Genomic DNA, 14779 nt, shown 5'->3' with positions numbered 1-14779 from the left:
ATCATCAAAATCTCGGAAACCTAGCAAATCGCATAAAGTTTTTGGAATCGTGGAAACACTAGCACCAAAATCACACAAAGCATAGCATTCATGATCTTTAATTTTAATTTTAATAGTAGGTTCCCACTCATCATAAAGTTTTCTAGGGATAGAAACTTCCAACTCAAGTTTTTCTTCATAAGATTGCATCAAAGCATCAACGATATGTTTAGTAAAAGCTCTATTTTGGCTATAAGCATGAGGAGAATTTAGCACGGATTGCAACAAGGAAATACAATCTATCAAAGAGCAGTTATCATAATTAAATTCCTTGAAATCCAAAATAGTGGGTTCATTAATATCTAGAGTTTTGATCTCTTCAATCCCACTTTTACCAATTTTAGCATCAAGATCTAAAGACTCCGAATTTTTGGAACTCCTTCTAGGTAAAGGTGGTTCATATTCAGTCCCATCATTATCAAGATTCATATTGCAAAACAAAGATTTAATAGGGGACACATCAATAACTTTTAGATCTTCATCTTTATTTTCATAGAAACTACAAGAACACGCTTTCACAAAACAATCTTTCTTAGCACGCATCCTAGCGGTTCTTTCTTTGCACTCATCAATGGAAATTCTCATGGCTTTGAGAGACTCATTGATATCATGCTTAGGAGGAATAGATCTAAGCTTTAAAGAATCAACATCAAGAGAAATTGTATCAACGTTCCTAGCCAATTCATCAACTTTAAGCAATTTCTCTTCAAGCAAAGCATTGAAATTCTTTTGCGAATTCATAAACTCCTTAACACTACTCTCAAATTTAGAGGGCATATTATTAAAATTCCCATAAGAATTGTTGTAGGAATTACCATAATTATTAGAGGAATTACTAGGATACGGCCTAGGATTAAAGTTTCCTCTATACGCGTTGTTACCAAAATTATTCCTACCAACAAAATTCACATCCATAGATTCATTATTATTCTCAATCAAAGTAGACAAAGGCATATCATTAGGATCAGAAGAAACACTTTTATTAGCAAATAATTTCATAAGTTCATCCATCTTTCCACTCAAAACATTAATTTCTTCTATCGCATGCACTTTCTTATTAGTAGATCTTTCAATGTGCCATTGAGAAGAATTAACCATAATATTATCTAGGAGTTTAGTAGCTTCTCATAAAGTGATTTCCATAAAAGTGCCTCCCGCGGCCGAATCTAAAAGATTTCTAGAAGCAAAATTCAATCCGGCATAAATTTTTTGTATAATCATCCACAAATTCAAACCATGTGTAGGGCAATTTCGTATCATTAATTTCATCCTCTCCCAAGCTTGTGCAACATGTTCATGATCAAGTTGCTTAAAATTCATAATATCGTTTCTAAGAGAGATGATCTTAGCGGGAGGAAAATACTTAGAGATAAAAGCATCTTTGCACTTATTCCAAGAATCAATACTATTTTTAGGCAAAGACGAAAACCAAGCTTTAGCACGATCTCTAAGTGAAAAAGGAAATAGCTTCAATTTAACAATATCATTGTCCACATCTTTCTTCTTTTGCATATCACACAAATCAACAAAACTATTAAGATGGGTAGCGGCATCTTCACAGGAAGGCCGGCGAATTGATCTTTCATGACAAGTTCAACAAAGCAGCATTAATTTCACAAGATTCAGTATCGGTAAGAGGAGCAATCGGAGTGCTAAGGAAATCATTGTTGTTGGTATTGGTAAAGTCACACAATTTAGTATTATCTTGAGCCATCGTGACAAGCAAGCGAAAAAGAGGCGAACGGAAAAAAGAGGGCGAATAAAACGGCAAGGGTGAAGTGGGGAAGAGGAAAACGAGAGGCAAATGGCAAATAATGTAATGCGGGAGATAAGGGTTTGTGATGGGTACTTGGTATGTTGACTTTTGCGTAGACTCCCCGGCAACGGCGCCAGAAATCCTTCTTGCTACCTCTTGAGCACTGCATTGGTTTTCCCTTGAAGAGGAAAGGGTGATGCAGCAAAGTAGCGTAAGTATTTCCCTCAGTTTTTGAGAACCAAGGTATCAATCCAGTAGGAGGCCACACACGAGTCCCTCGCACCTACACAAACAAATAAAATCCTCGCAACCAACGCAATAAAGGGGTTGTCAATCCCTTCATGGTCACTTACGAAAGTGAGATCTGATAGGTATGATAAGATAATATTTTTGGTATTTTTATGATAAAGATGCAAAGTAAAATAAAGGCAATAAAAATAACTAAGTGTTGGAAGATGAATATGATGGAAAATAGACCCGGGGGCCATAGGTTTCACTAGTGGCTTTTCTTGAGAACATAAGTATTACGGTGGGTAAATAAATTACTGTTGAGCAATTGACAGAATTGAGCATAGTTATGAGAATATCTAGGTATGATCATGTATATAGGCATCACGTCTGCGACAAGTAGACCGACTCCTTCCTGCATCTACTACTATTACTCCACACATCGGCCGCTATCCAGCATGCATCTAGAGTATTAAGTTCAAAAGAATAGAGTAGCGCTTTAAGTAAGATGACATGATGTAGAGGGATAAACTCATGCAATATGATATAAACCCCATCTTGTTATCCTCGATGGCAACAATACAATACGTGCCTTGCTGCCCCTACTGTCACTGGGAAAGGACACCGCAAGATTGAACCCAAAGCTAAGCACTTCTCCCATTGCAAGAAAGATCAATCTAGTAGGCCAAACCAAACTGATAATTCGAAGAGACTTGCAAAGATAACCAATCATACATAAAAGAATTCAGAGAAGATTCAAATATTTTTCATAGATAAACTTGATCATAAACCCACAATTGATCGGTCTCAACAAACACACCGCAAAAGAAGATTACATCGAATAGATCTCCACGAGAGAGGGGGAGAACATTGTATTGAGATCCAAAAAGAGAGAAGAAGCCATCTAGCTAATAACTATGGACCCGAAGGTCTGAGGTAAACTACTCACACATCATCGGAGAGGCTATGGTGTTGATGTAGAAGCCCTCTGTGATCGATGCCCCCTCCGGCGGAGCTCCGAAAAAGGCCCCAAGATGGGATCTCATGGGTACAGAAGGTTGCGGCGGTGGAATTAGGTTTTTGGCTCCGTATCTGATAGTTTGGGGGTACGTAGGTATATATAGGAGGAAGAAGTACGTCGGTGGAGCAACATGGGGCCCACGAGGGTGGAGGGCGCCCCCCCTACCTCGTGCCTTCCTGGTTGATGTCTTGACGTAGGGTCCAAGTCCTCTGGATCACGTTCGTTCCGAAAATCACGTTTCCGAATGTTTCATTCCGTTTGGACTTCGTTTGATATTCTTTTTCTGCGAAACTCTGAAATAGGCAAAAAAACAACAATTCTGGGTTGGGCCTCCGGTTAATAGGTTAGTCCCAAAAATAATATAAAAGTGTATAATAAAGCCCAATAATGTATGGAACAATCAAAACTTATAGATACGTTGGAGACGTATCAGGGAGCAGCCCGACATGATAAGACATAAATGCCCTTCAATGATATAACCGTTAGGTGGGTAGATATTTTGGGACAGCTGGTGCGTAGCACAGCAACGGTCGGAAATTTAAGTATCAAATTTCTCAGGGCTATCATGTTCCTCACTCTGTAGGCAATCCGCACTGGCGAATTCCTAACTACTCAGTCAGAACAAATTCCTCAGAGACCAGAAGAACTTCGTCTCTGTGACTGAAGAAATTGACTGAACTGTATGAGATTTCCAATGGCTTCACTTGAAGGGATTGGTAGGTGTAGGATTTTGAGTTGAGCATCACTTGGAAATTTTTCCTTAGCATTTCCTCGACCCCCTTTAATAGTACGGTGTTTCCTATGACTCAAGAAAGAGAAAATGAAACTACGAAAACAAAAGTGTTCACGCTCCATGTTCCTCGAATGAATTTTAAGTCTTCAAGGTCACACCAATTTCTTCACTTTCAAGGTCTTCAGAAAGTCTTCAGAAATCCAAAGTCTTCAGTTGAAGACATTCATTTTTAGGGGTCGACTTTCTGTGTAAATATCAAACTCCTCATAGACTTATAGACCTGTGTACACTCACAAACACATTAGTCCCTTAACCTATAAGTCTTCAATACACCAAAATCACTAAGGGGCACTATATGCACTTACATGTATAAGTCGTGAAGAAAGCAATAGCAATAAAACTGAACGATCAACATGCTAAGCTAACAGATGGGTCTTGTCCATCACATCATTCTCCTAATGATGTGATCTGCTACCTCTTGAGCATTGCGTTGGTTTTCCCTTGAAGAGGAAAGGGTGATGCAGCAAAGTAGCGTAAGTATTTCCCTCAGTTTTTGAGAACCAAGGTATCAATCCAGTAGGAGGTTACACGCAAGTCGCCTTGTACCTACACAAACAAATAAGAACCTTGCAACCAACGCGATAAAGGGGTTGTCAATCCCTTCACGGCCACTTGCAAAAGTGAGATCTGATAGAGATAATAAGATAAATATTTTTGGTATTTTTATGATATAGATTAGAAAGTAAATATTGCAAAATAAAATAGATTGGAAACTTATATGATGGAAGATAGACCCGGGGGCCATAGGTTTCACTAGTGGCTTCTCTCAAGATAGCATATTCTACGGTGGGTGAACAAATTACTGTCGAGCAATTGATAGAAAAGCGCATAGTTATGAGAATATCTAGGCATGATCATGTATATAGGCATCACGTCCGCGACAAGTAGACCGAAACAATTCTGCATCTACTACTATTACTCCACACATCGACCGCTATCCAGCATGCATCTAGAGTATTAAGTTCATAAGAACAGAGTAACGCATTAGGCAAGATGACATGATGTAGAGGGATAAACTCAAGCAATATGATATAAACCCCATCTTTTTATCCTTGATGGCAACAATACAATATGTGCCTTGCTGCCCCTACTGTCACTGGGAAAGGACACCGCATGATTGAACCCAAAGCTAAGCACTTCTCCCATTGCAAGAAAGATCAATCTAGTAGGCCAAACCAAACTGATAATTCGAAGAGACTTGCAAAGATATCAAATCATACATAAAAGAATTCAGAGAAGATTCAAATATTGTTCATAGATAATCTTGATCATAAACCCACAATTCATCGGATCTCGACAAACACACCGCAAAAAGTATTACATCAAATAGATCTCCAAGAGAATCGAGGAGAACTTTGTATTGAGATCCAAAGAGAGAGAAGAAGCCATCTAGCTAGTAACTATGGACCCGAAGGTCTGAGGTAAACTACTCACACATCATCGGAGAGGCTATGATGTTGATGTAGAAGCCCTCCGTGATCGATTCCCCCTCCGACGGAGCGCCGGAAAAGGCCCCAAGATGAGATCTCACGGGTACAGAAGGTTGCGGCGGTGGAAATAGGGTTCCGTGGTGCTCTCGGATGTTTTCGGGGTATATGACTATATATAGGCGAAAGAAGTCGGTCGGGGGAGCCACGAGGGGCCCACGAGGGTGGGGGCGCGCCTCCCTGCCTCGTGGTAGCCTCGTTGCTTCCTTGACGTCCACTCCAAGTCTCCTAGATTGTGTTTGTTCCAAAAATAACTCTCCCGAAGGTTTCATTCCGTTTGGACTCCGTTTGATATTCCTTTTCTGCAAAACACTGAAATAGCAAAAAACAACAATTTGCACTGGGCCTCCGATTAGTAGGTTAGTCCCAAAAAAATATAAAAGTGCATAATAAAGCCCATTAAACATCCAAAACAGATAATATAATAGCATGGAACAATCAAAAATTATAGATACGTTGGAGACGTATCATGATCCCGTTCATCAAATGACAACACATGTCTATGGTTAGAAAACTTAACCATCTCTGATTAACGAGCTAGTCAAGTAGAGGCATACTAGGGACACTTTGTTTTATCTATGTATTCACACATGTATCAAGTTTCCGGTTAATACAATTCTAGCATGAATAATAAACATTTATCATGATATAAGGAAATATAAATAACATCTTTATTATTGCCTCTAGGGCATATTTCCTTCACAATGCACTCTTCAAATCACACAAACAGCTTCCGTATGGCGAGACATGTGTTCAATCGTATTCGGGAGGGAGTGGCATATGACCCATACTTTGAGTGCAAAGAGGATGGCCTTGGCAAGCTTGGCTTCTCTTCTTACCAGAAATGCACTGCACGCTATTCGCATGCTTGCATATGAAATTCCTGGTGATCTTGTGGATGAGTATGTATGTATGAGTGAGTCCACATGTCTCCTCTCAATGTATAGTTTCTGCAAGGCCGTGATGGCAGTGTTCGGGCCTGAGTACCTGAGAGAGCCAACTGCCACTGATACAGAGAGGTTATTGGCGATCAATGCCGATAGGGGCTTTTCGGGCATGCTTGGTAGTATACATTGTATGCATTGGAAGTGGAAGAACTGTCTATTTGCTTGGCAGTGGAAGTACAAGGGGCATTGAAAGGTGTCACTCTCATACTTGAAGCGGTGGTTTCACAAGATCTATGGATATGTCATTCTTTCTTTGGCATGGCTGGTTCTCACAATGATACCAGTGTTCTTCAGCATTCTTTGGTGTTTGCAAGGCTTGCATAAGGCCACTCCCCGGAGGTCAACTTTGAGGTCAACGGCCACCATTACAACAAGGGATATTACCTAGCTGATGGTTATCCTGAGTGGTCCACTCTTGTGAAGACCATACCCAATCCGCAAGGAGAGAAGAGACAAAGGTTTTTCCAAATGCAGGAGAGTTCTAGGAAGGAAGTGGAGTGTGCTTCAGTCTCGAGGGGGTATTGTTCGAAACCCTGCATTGACATGGAGCACTCAGAAGCTTTAAAGGTGATGACTGCTTGTGTGATCATGCATAACATGATCGTGGAGGATGAGCATGATGATAACATCTACGACCAAGGGTTTGATTTCCAGGATGAAATTTTTGAGACTAAGCAACCACCTCCTACAACCTTTGAACATTTTGTCCATTTTCATCGTGAAATGCGTGATTGGCATACTCATGTCCAGCTCACATTGGTAACCTAGATCTATCGGTTTAATTTCTTTTCATGCAAATAAATTTCAATTAGGTTGTAAGACTATTTGATATTGTTTTTTTATTGGGTTGTAAGACTATTTTGGATGTGAAACTATTTGCTATGTTTGATTTGAACTATGCTTGTTGATCTCGAACGGACGAGATGCGGCCGAAATGCGGTCATGTGTTGAGCACACGGCCGGCGCATCCATAAATCCGGGCGGACGCAGTCCCATTGCCATCTCAAACAGACGTCCGTTTGCGGTCGTGCGATGAAGTTGGCCTTATGTTGGTCACTTATGTTGGATAGGAGAGAGTAGCATATTTTATGCTACTAGACGAATGCCCTGTCTGGTGGAACTTAAACTGACGAGCACTGAGACGCCAGTTTTATTCAGCTGTAGAAGTTAACATATACTCCCTCCGTCCCAAAATTCTTGTCTTAGATTTGTCTAAATACGGATGTATCAAGTCACATTTTAGTATTAGATACATCCGTATCTAGACAAATCTAAGACAAGAATTTTGGGACAGAGGGAGTACAAACAATAATCCCCTTCCCTGAAGGCTGAGGAACGAATGAAAGGAATAGAACACCTAAATTAGATACAAAGGAAAAAGAGAAATATCAACAAAGGAGTAATTATACAAAGACTTGCAAAAGCAAGAAGTATGAGCATTGGACTGCATAAATGACATGAATCAGCCAGATGGTCTCTGATAGATATGTTTTGTTCTTGGGTCCACAATCATGCCTCTACCACCATTCACCTCCAAATCATGCCTGTAGGATTAAGCTCATAAATGAATAAGTACACAATCTCTTCTAGTTCTCTGCAAACGTCCTAAAAGCTGGAAGGATTTGCGTAAGGCTACTTACTGAAATACAAAATCTGGGATAGTTAATTGTTCGCGTGGTACATATCTGAACAATTGCACCAGCCTGTCAACATACACAACTTTCTTCCATACCTAATAAAAAAAGAGGATGACAAACCTTAAGCAACACCTTATAAGATTAAAAAGGAATATCAGTATGGTGTGAACTGGGAGGTACCTCTCCATCAATCAAAAGCTGCATCCCCAGAATAGCTGTTCTCAACCCCAAGGTTGGGTGGAGTATATAAATCCCCTGATAGAGTGATAATTGTCAGAAGACCTAACTTATTAAGAGATAAATATGTTACATAGTGAGCACAACCAAGATACCGACATGAAGGTTTCGCTGATGTTTCCGGCCTAATATTTGTTGTATCCTTTTCATGAATCCTAAATCTGGTTGCCTGGAAATGGATTAAGAAAACTCCTTACATCACAGCACAGATGGGTTAAGAGTAACAACGAATATCGAATTTTAATCAGTCTACGGTGAATGTTTAGCAGCAGAAATGGTCTACTTGACCCCCACTAGTTTGTAGCTGTGATAACATAACACCATGAGGTTATAAACCAGATAAATAAACAGCACATTAACCTTTAGAATAGGTCAGGTTGTCCCGGCTCCAAACCTCAGGGGATCAAGTAGACATTTCTTTGTACCAAACACTTACGGTTGTAATGATGCTGCCGAGTGGAGATAGACAATAGTATATGGCTTCTGAATCAAAGGTTCAAACTCCTGCAAAGAGAAAGGATGTTACTTTTAGATTGAAGCTAATTCACCTTTTATGCCTTATTTTGGTTCTCTTTTCTATGGTTGGCAGAACAAAAGACATAATAATAAAATAAAAATCATGAATTATGTACTAGTAGAAAACCACAGAAAATCTTAGGAGGCATATACATAACTTCTGCAATATAATACCTCCATACCAAAATATAAGACATTTTGGTAGGCTATTTGGTACAGATGTAATATTAAACAAGTACTCCCTGTAAATCCATCCAAACATTCTTGGTGCCTTTTCTGTATATTTTCTTGTTTTCAGATATATTTGTGCAGAATCATCTCACAGTTTCGTAAATTCATTATACCAAATTACCAAGACTTTAAAATAACAGAATTACTTGGATTGATTGCCTTCATGTAAGTTTGAAATTTAAACCAGACATTTTGGAGCATCATTCTTGTGTGCTTGCTGCCAATGCAAATGTATAACCAGATATGAAAAGCATAAAATACACTAGAAACTAGATATTACATTTAAGAAATACAGAGAGCACAGCAAACCCTATACTTTGGCTAAGCTAATCTAACTTCCTAGCCCTACCTCCACAAACAATATCATTCAAGTATCTGCAAACAACAGCATTCCAGGACTTGAGGACATACGCAAGAAGATAATTTGGCATTGGTACATGACACAACACATGAACTGTGGCTGCAGAAGTTCTGTTAGGCAACATTTATTTCAATTGTATGATTACCTTCACTACATGTAGAACAAACCGTTCAAGATCCAGGCAGCGAAGAAGAAAGTGCGCACCAACAACAACCATAACTGGGCGCCCTTCACTATCAACTCCACCACGATAACTGCAATTGTAGAGAGCATCAGACTGCAGGCAACAAAAACAGTCTGAAGAAAAAGTAATCATATGCACACTGTAAGAAGTAAAATAACCCCTTGTTATAACACCAGTTGCGTACATTATTTTCATCTCAGCAATCTCTGAAAGATTAAGGGAATTTGCTTTCGCAAGGTATCGTGAATGAAGTGAATATTCCTCGGCAGCAGACAATGGAGGGAAACCTATATCACCATATCCAAGCAACCTAGCATAATTAAATCGCTTTTGAGCTTGAGAAGATTTTCCCCACTGCTCCTTGCGCCGTAGATCCGGGTCTTTAATTAATGACATAAATGAAGGGTCCAAATACGAATCCAGTTTGAATGTACTCCTGCTGAATAAATCAGGTAAAATTAATTTAACAGTACTGTGCTTAGACAATGTCCCTTTGAAGATAGGCTATAATATGTAATCCAAGGGGAAAAAAGGCGCTTGCATAAATTGTGCGTCTTGCCACATGCCTAGCGCCTGGCTCGCTTAGGGATTGCCTGCGCGCATAGGCGTTCCATACAGACAATGTAATCAATAAAATAGACATTGTAGTGATCTTTATGATAACCAATAAAATAGATACTGCAGATAATAAAGTAAGAAAGTAAATAACCCAGAACTGACTAATTCAAGGTGGAAAAAATCCAATACAAGAAAAAAGAGCAATGTCTCATCCATATGAAGGACTACACTAAAGGTAGTTTTTCAATCAAAAAAAGAGGCAAGTCATTCTGCACAAAGTAAGATGAATAGGTCAATTTTAAGCTGTTTGGCTAAGACCAACAATGATGCATAATGCCCTAAGTTATGAATCAGCATCAGCACATAGCTAGCATTCAGATCTACCAGTGATTAAAGAGTCTAGGAAGATGTTAAACTTCTAACATTCACCTTGATGCCAATCCAGACTCAAGAGGAAGATCAAGAGGAGCTGTAGCCACTGTTCTATCTGCTGCACCAGCAGGCAATGGTCTTATTCTTATTTTCCTTTCATCTATTACAGTTTCACCATTCTCATCCCCGACATCAGCTGGAAGTTTTGATACCGCAGTCTCTTCCTCTTGCTTGTCCCGAGGGAAATATAGCGGAAGCAATCTACATAATGCTTACCATTAGCAAATGCAAGAATAAATAAATAAATTTTGGGCTTCAGTAAGTACCTTTTGTATATCTCTGTATCAGATGATGATGTAATACAAAAAATAACACCAGCTATCTTGCCTTTCTGTTTCTCCAGAAAACGTCTAACAGTCCCTGAAGAGTAAAGTGAGTTTGTGCAGAATAAACCCGAAAGATACAAAATATTTGCAGAGTGACTACGGTACAATCATTTTTTTGTGCAATTCACAAATAAGTTCTTTCACTTTCTGCCACTCATCACTTCACCTCCACGTGGAAATAAGAAGTGGGGACAATATATAAAGTGGAAATCGGTTGAAAACATCTTTCTAGTACAAAATATTTCTTGCATAGTACTCCCTCCATTCCATAATAAATACCAAAAGTAACAAATATAAGTAATAAATACCAAAAGTAAAAGAGAGAACAGAATGAAAGAACTCACTTATTGCCACATGGGCAGCTGGTTCACGAGGATAGTTTTTAGCTTCCGTGTATATGCAACCCATTGCGATGCTAAGGAAATGAAATGGATAAGTAACAAGATGTGCCAATTTCAGATTGCATATCTTAAAACACCTGAGATCACTTGTTAAGTGAGAAAAAATAACAACATCTAACGATGAAATCTTTCCATTTTGGCCCACATATGCGGCAAGTACCTTTCAAGGCCGTTCTCAATGAGTAGTTCCAAACATGACCGGTAGCAATGACTAAGTGCATTTTCCGCAGCTGTGTGATACTTGACAGCATATTTGGGTCCCACTGTATGGATGACCTTCCTGCATAATCAATTGACATATACATTTCAGTATAAGCAACAATACATACATTTTTCAATCAGTAATGATGAAATGAATCAGGATGATTTTCCAAGTATCAAACAAGAATACTCAAATTAGCAGCACCTTTCCCATAAATTGCATATTTCTCATAACTAGGATCTGTTCCAAACTCCATAGTAGATTTCAACTTTTCGGGTTATGTGAGTTCAACAACAACGCTTATCATAAAAACTTCGTCGTATAAAGCTGATGACTGACAATTGATGAACTCCAATATAGAGATACCACCTAAGAGCATCTACAACCACAACTCATAAAATGTGACCCCCTATACATCTGCAGAGGCGCCCAGACACGTCCGCGGACAACGCCCGGTCACCCCTCAAATGTTTGCATCCACAGCCGTGCCCCTAGTTCCGAAACCCTCAATTCCATACAATCCTCATGCAACGTTAAAAACAGCATATGTAGTTCATCTATATCAACACACATAACATAGGAGATTTCTCATACATGCCATCAAACAACCAAAAATTGGCATGTTCTACTAGCTATGACATATGGCTATGGGGGAAGTTCACCCACAGCCGCCCTTGCCCTTGCCATCTTCGTCACGGAAGCTGCCGTCGAAGACGCAATATGGGAACCGGATCCGCTCATTGTCGGGGCTTCGGATGCGTCACCGGCCTCTTCCTCTTTGGGGGGCAGTCTGGCGACGGCACGGACTACCCAGGTTTGCTCCAGTGCGAGGGCACGCGCCGTCCAGGCTTGTCGCTTCGCCAGGATGCGGGCACGGACGGCGATGCCCTCCGCACTGTTGTCCTCCATGGCATGCGACTCAGCCTTCACGGTGCGTGGCGCAACTTCTCCCTCGCATGGCGGGCACGCCGCTCCCCGACGCAGCCATGGTTGTGACGTCTAGTGGCATTGACCTCGTACTCGGAGCCCGACGCCGTAGGGATGAGGCTCCACCGAAGGGGTTGCGCTGCAAGCCCAGGGCCCTCCGGTTGGGCGCATAGGTACCTCCAGCCGCTGCTCGCCTCCTCCGATTCCCCTGCGGTCACGCACGTTGAGCCGCCGGACCCAAGCCCACCTGCCCTCCACGGACGCAATGGATTCCTGCCAGAGCGATTCCGACGACAAAGCTCGGGTTTCCTCCCGGAACCGACGGGCCGGACGGCTAACTCCTTGTCTCCGCATGGGGCGAGGTCCCAGTCGACGGATCCAGAGTTGCCGGACTCGGATAGAAGGCCGGAGAGGAGCTAGGGGGCGGAACGGAAGTGGAGTGGAGTGGCTAGGGTTTGGTCCGACGTGGCAGGCACGCCCGGGCCTCCCCATATGGGTGAATGATTTTTTTTTTTTGGTATTATTAATCTGGTAGAACAAATCTCACGAGTCATAACTCTGGTAGATCAGAATCAATTTCTTTGACTTTACCATAAGGACTAGCAGACCACAGGTCATATCGTGAAACCAAAAACTACACAGATGTTGTACTAAAAACATGTCAGTAACTTCATGCTTCAACAGTATTTCCAGATCCGTGCACAGGACATATGTTCCATTTTCTACTAAAAAAGGGAAATGCATTCATTTTCCACGTGAAAAACTGAAACGGAGGCACTAAATGCCTACCTCGCAGGAAGATCGTATGCATTGGTCATCTTTGCCATCCCAGTTCGGCACCCTCCCTGCAAAACGTCAAGCAGTAAAAACATGTCACTTCACAATCTCCAGTGATTGAAAAAATTCCCCCCCTAAAAGCTAAAATTGTACTGCCCAGTCCTGACATCCAAAGTCGTACCAAGGTGGCGCATTCCTCCGCGAGCCCAGAACCTGCTGCAGCGTGCAGCCCAGGACTACTGTGCGCCTCGTCCAAGCTCTGCACAAACCGAAGAATCAAGAGCTTAGCACCGCAGTTCCAGCATTCTCCAATGCCCAGCGAGACATAAGAAGAGAATCGCAACCTCGTTGGTGGAGTTGACGACGGCGTCGACCTCCATGTTCCAGGGGTGTCCCCGCCAGAGGTAGATCCTGGAGTTGATCTCGTGGTCCACGGGGAAGCGCGAGGCGCCCGCGCAGCCACCACCGGCGGCGCCGCCGTCGTCGCCGGTGAGCGGGTCGGAGAAGGAGAGGAAGGCGGACGCTGCGGGCTCGGATCCGCCGTCCGCGGCTTCGGCGGTGGCGGACGAGGAGGACGGTGTGTACAGGCGCTGGTCGGGGTCGCTCCAGCGCGGCACCTGGTCGAGCGTCACCGCAGGCTCGACGCCGCCGACGCCTGGCTCCATGGCGGCCGCAGTGGAGGCAGCTCCGGAGGCCGTGGCCGCCGCCGGCGAGCGGTGCTGCATGGAGGCGGAGACGGGCGGGCGAAAGGTAGTATAGCCGGGCGCTGGCGTGAGGCCGAGCGGCCGTTAAGAGGCCGACGCGAGACGGAAGGGGCCAAAGGAAGGCGGAGGAGATCGATAGAGACGACGAGAAAAAAACAAAAGAGTCTTCTGGACAATGACGTGTGGGGTCTGTGGACCTGTGGGCCCTTTCACGTCAGAGACACGCAGCATGGTTTGTGGGGGCACGACCCGTGTGCGCGTAGCCGACGTGATACAGCTCGGACGGCAGGGAACCGTGCTGGACTGGGCTAGCACTCCCGCTGGCTTGCTCGCCTGGTGACTCGTGTGGCACGTCCACCTGGCGACGATGACGTGTAGCTCAGCTCGGATCGGGATCTCGCGGCTGGTGCGGTCAAGCACCAGTTGGGGACTCGAGTCCAGCCGCTGCTGTGGCGCAGGAGAAGGAAGGTTCGGTTCGGTTCGGATGGAGGAACTTGGGTGGAGCCCGGGAGTGAGGACAACTCAGGCAAGTCCGGAGCAGCATGGGCCTCCGCAACTGCAGGATCTGTCCGCAATTCTTTGGATCGAATCAACCACAGTTCTTCATCATTCCATGTGATCATCTCATCTCCGAGCTGAGCTAGATGGTCCGCTAAGCCACGACAAGAGCAGTGCATGGCCATCGTCGTCTTGTCGTTATTGAACATGTGTACATGTACGTAGATCTGGGTTTTGTATATAGTACTTGTAGTATCTGTCTCTCTCTATATGTACATGTATATTAGGAGATATGATACCGGTCGCATCCCTTTACTTATATAACTTTACTTATATACCTAGTGCACGATTAATCAATTATCAATGCACCAAATTATTCTCTACATGGTATCTATCGCAAGTCGATCTTCCAGCTTCCGCTAACCCTAGCCGCCGCCTCGGGCCGCCGCCGCCGCCGCGACCTCCCGCCGCCGCCCCAAGCCGCCGCCACCACCCCTCCTCCCCGCGCGCCACCTCC

At 42.9% G+C, this 14779-nt stretch overlaps 1 protein-coding gene across 4 annotated transcripts; it reads right to left on the bottom strand.

Moving 5' to 3' along the window:
* Positions 1-7611: 7611 nt before the first annotated feature.
* On the bottom strand, positions 7612-13899 carry LOC123180942 (protein GDAP2 homolog). 4 transcript variants are annotated; one of them, XR_006491404.1, is made up of 14 exons: positions 13405-13899; positions 13242-13319; positions 13073-13128; positions 11315-11434; positions 11098-11168; positions 10694-10787; positions 10425-10628; positions 9622-9876; positions 9399-9507; positions 8506-8649; positions 8245-8314; positions 8089-8163; positions 7912-8003; positions 7612-7815 (listed from the first exon to the last, which is right to left on the bottom strand). XR_006491404.1 is itself a non-coding variant. In XM_044593134.1 (14 exons), the coding sequence occupies exons 1-14, from the start codon at positions 13783-13785 to the stop codon at positions 7734-7736; spliced, it is 1755 nt and encodes a 584-aa protein (XP_044449069.1). In that variant the 5' UTR covers positions 13786-13895; the 3' UTR covers positions 7612-7733. The 4 variants fall into 4 exon arrangements, 3 of the variants coding, with proteins under 3 accessions (XP_044449069.1, XP_044449070.1, XP_044449071.1); XM_044593134.1 differs by having other exon boundaries at positions 8582-8649; positions 13405-13895; XM_044593135.1 differs by having other exon boundaries at positions 8582-8649; positions 9622-9873; positions 13405-13894.
* Between the last annotated feature and the right edge of the window lie 880 nt (positions 13900-14779).

The sequence above is a fragment of the Triticum aestivum genome, chromosome 1D, assembly GCF_018294505.1.
Source record: "Triticum aestivum cultivar Chinese Spring chromosome 1D, IWGSC CS RefSeq v2.1, whole genome shotgun sequence".
NCBI lineage: Eukaryota > Viridiplantae > Streptophyta > Magnoliopsida > Poales > Poaceae > Triticum > Triticum aestivum.
This window is presented reverse-complemented; position numbering and strand designations above follow the sequence as displayed.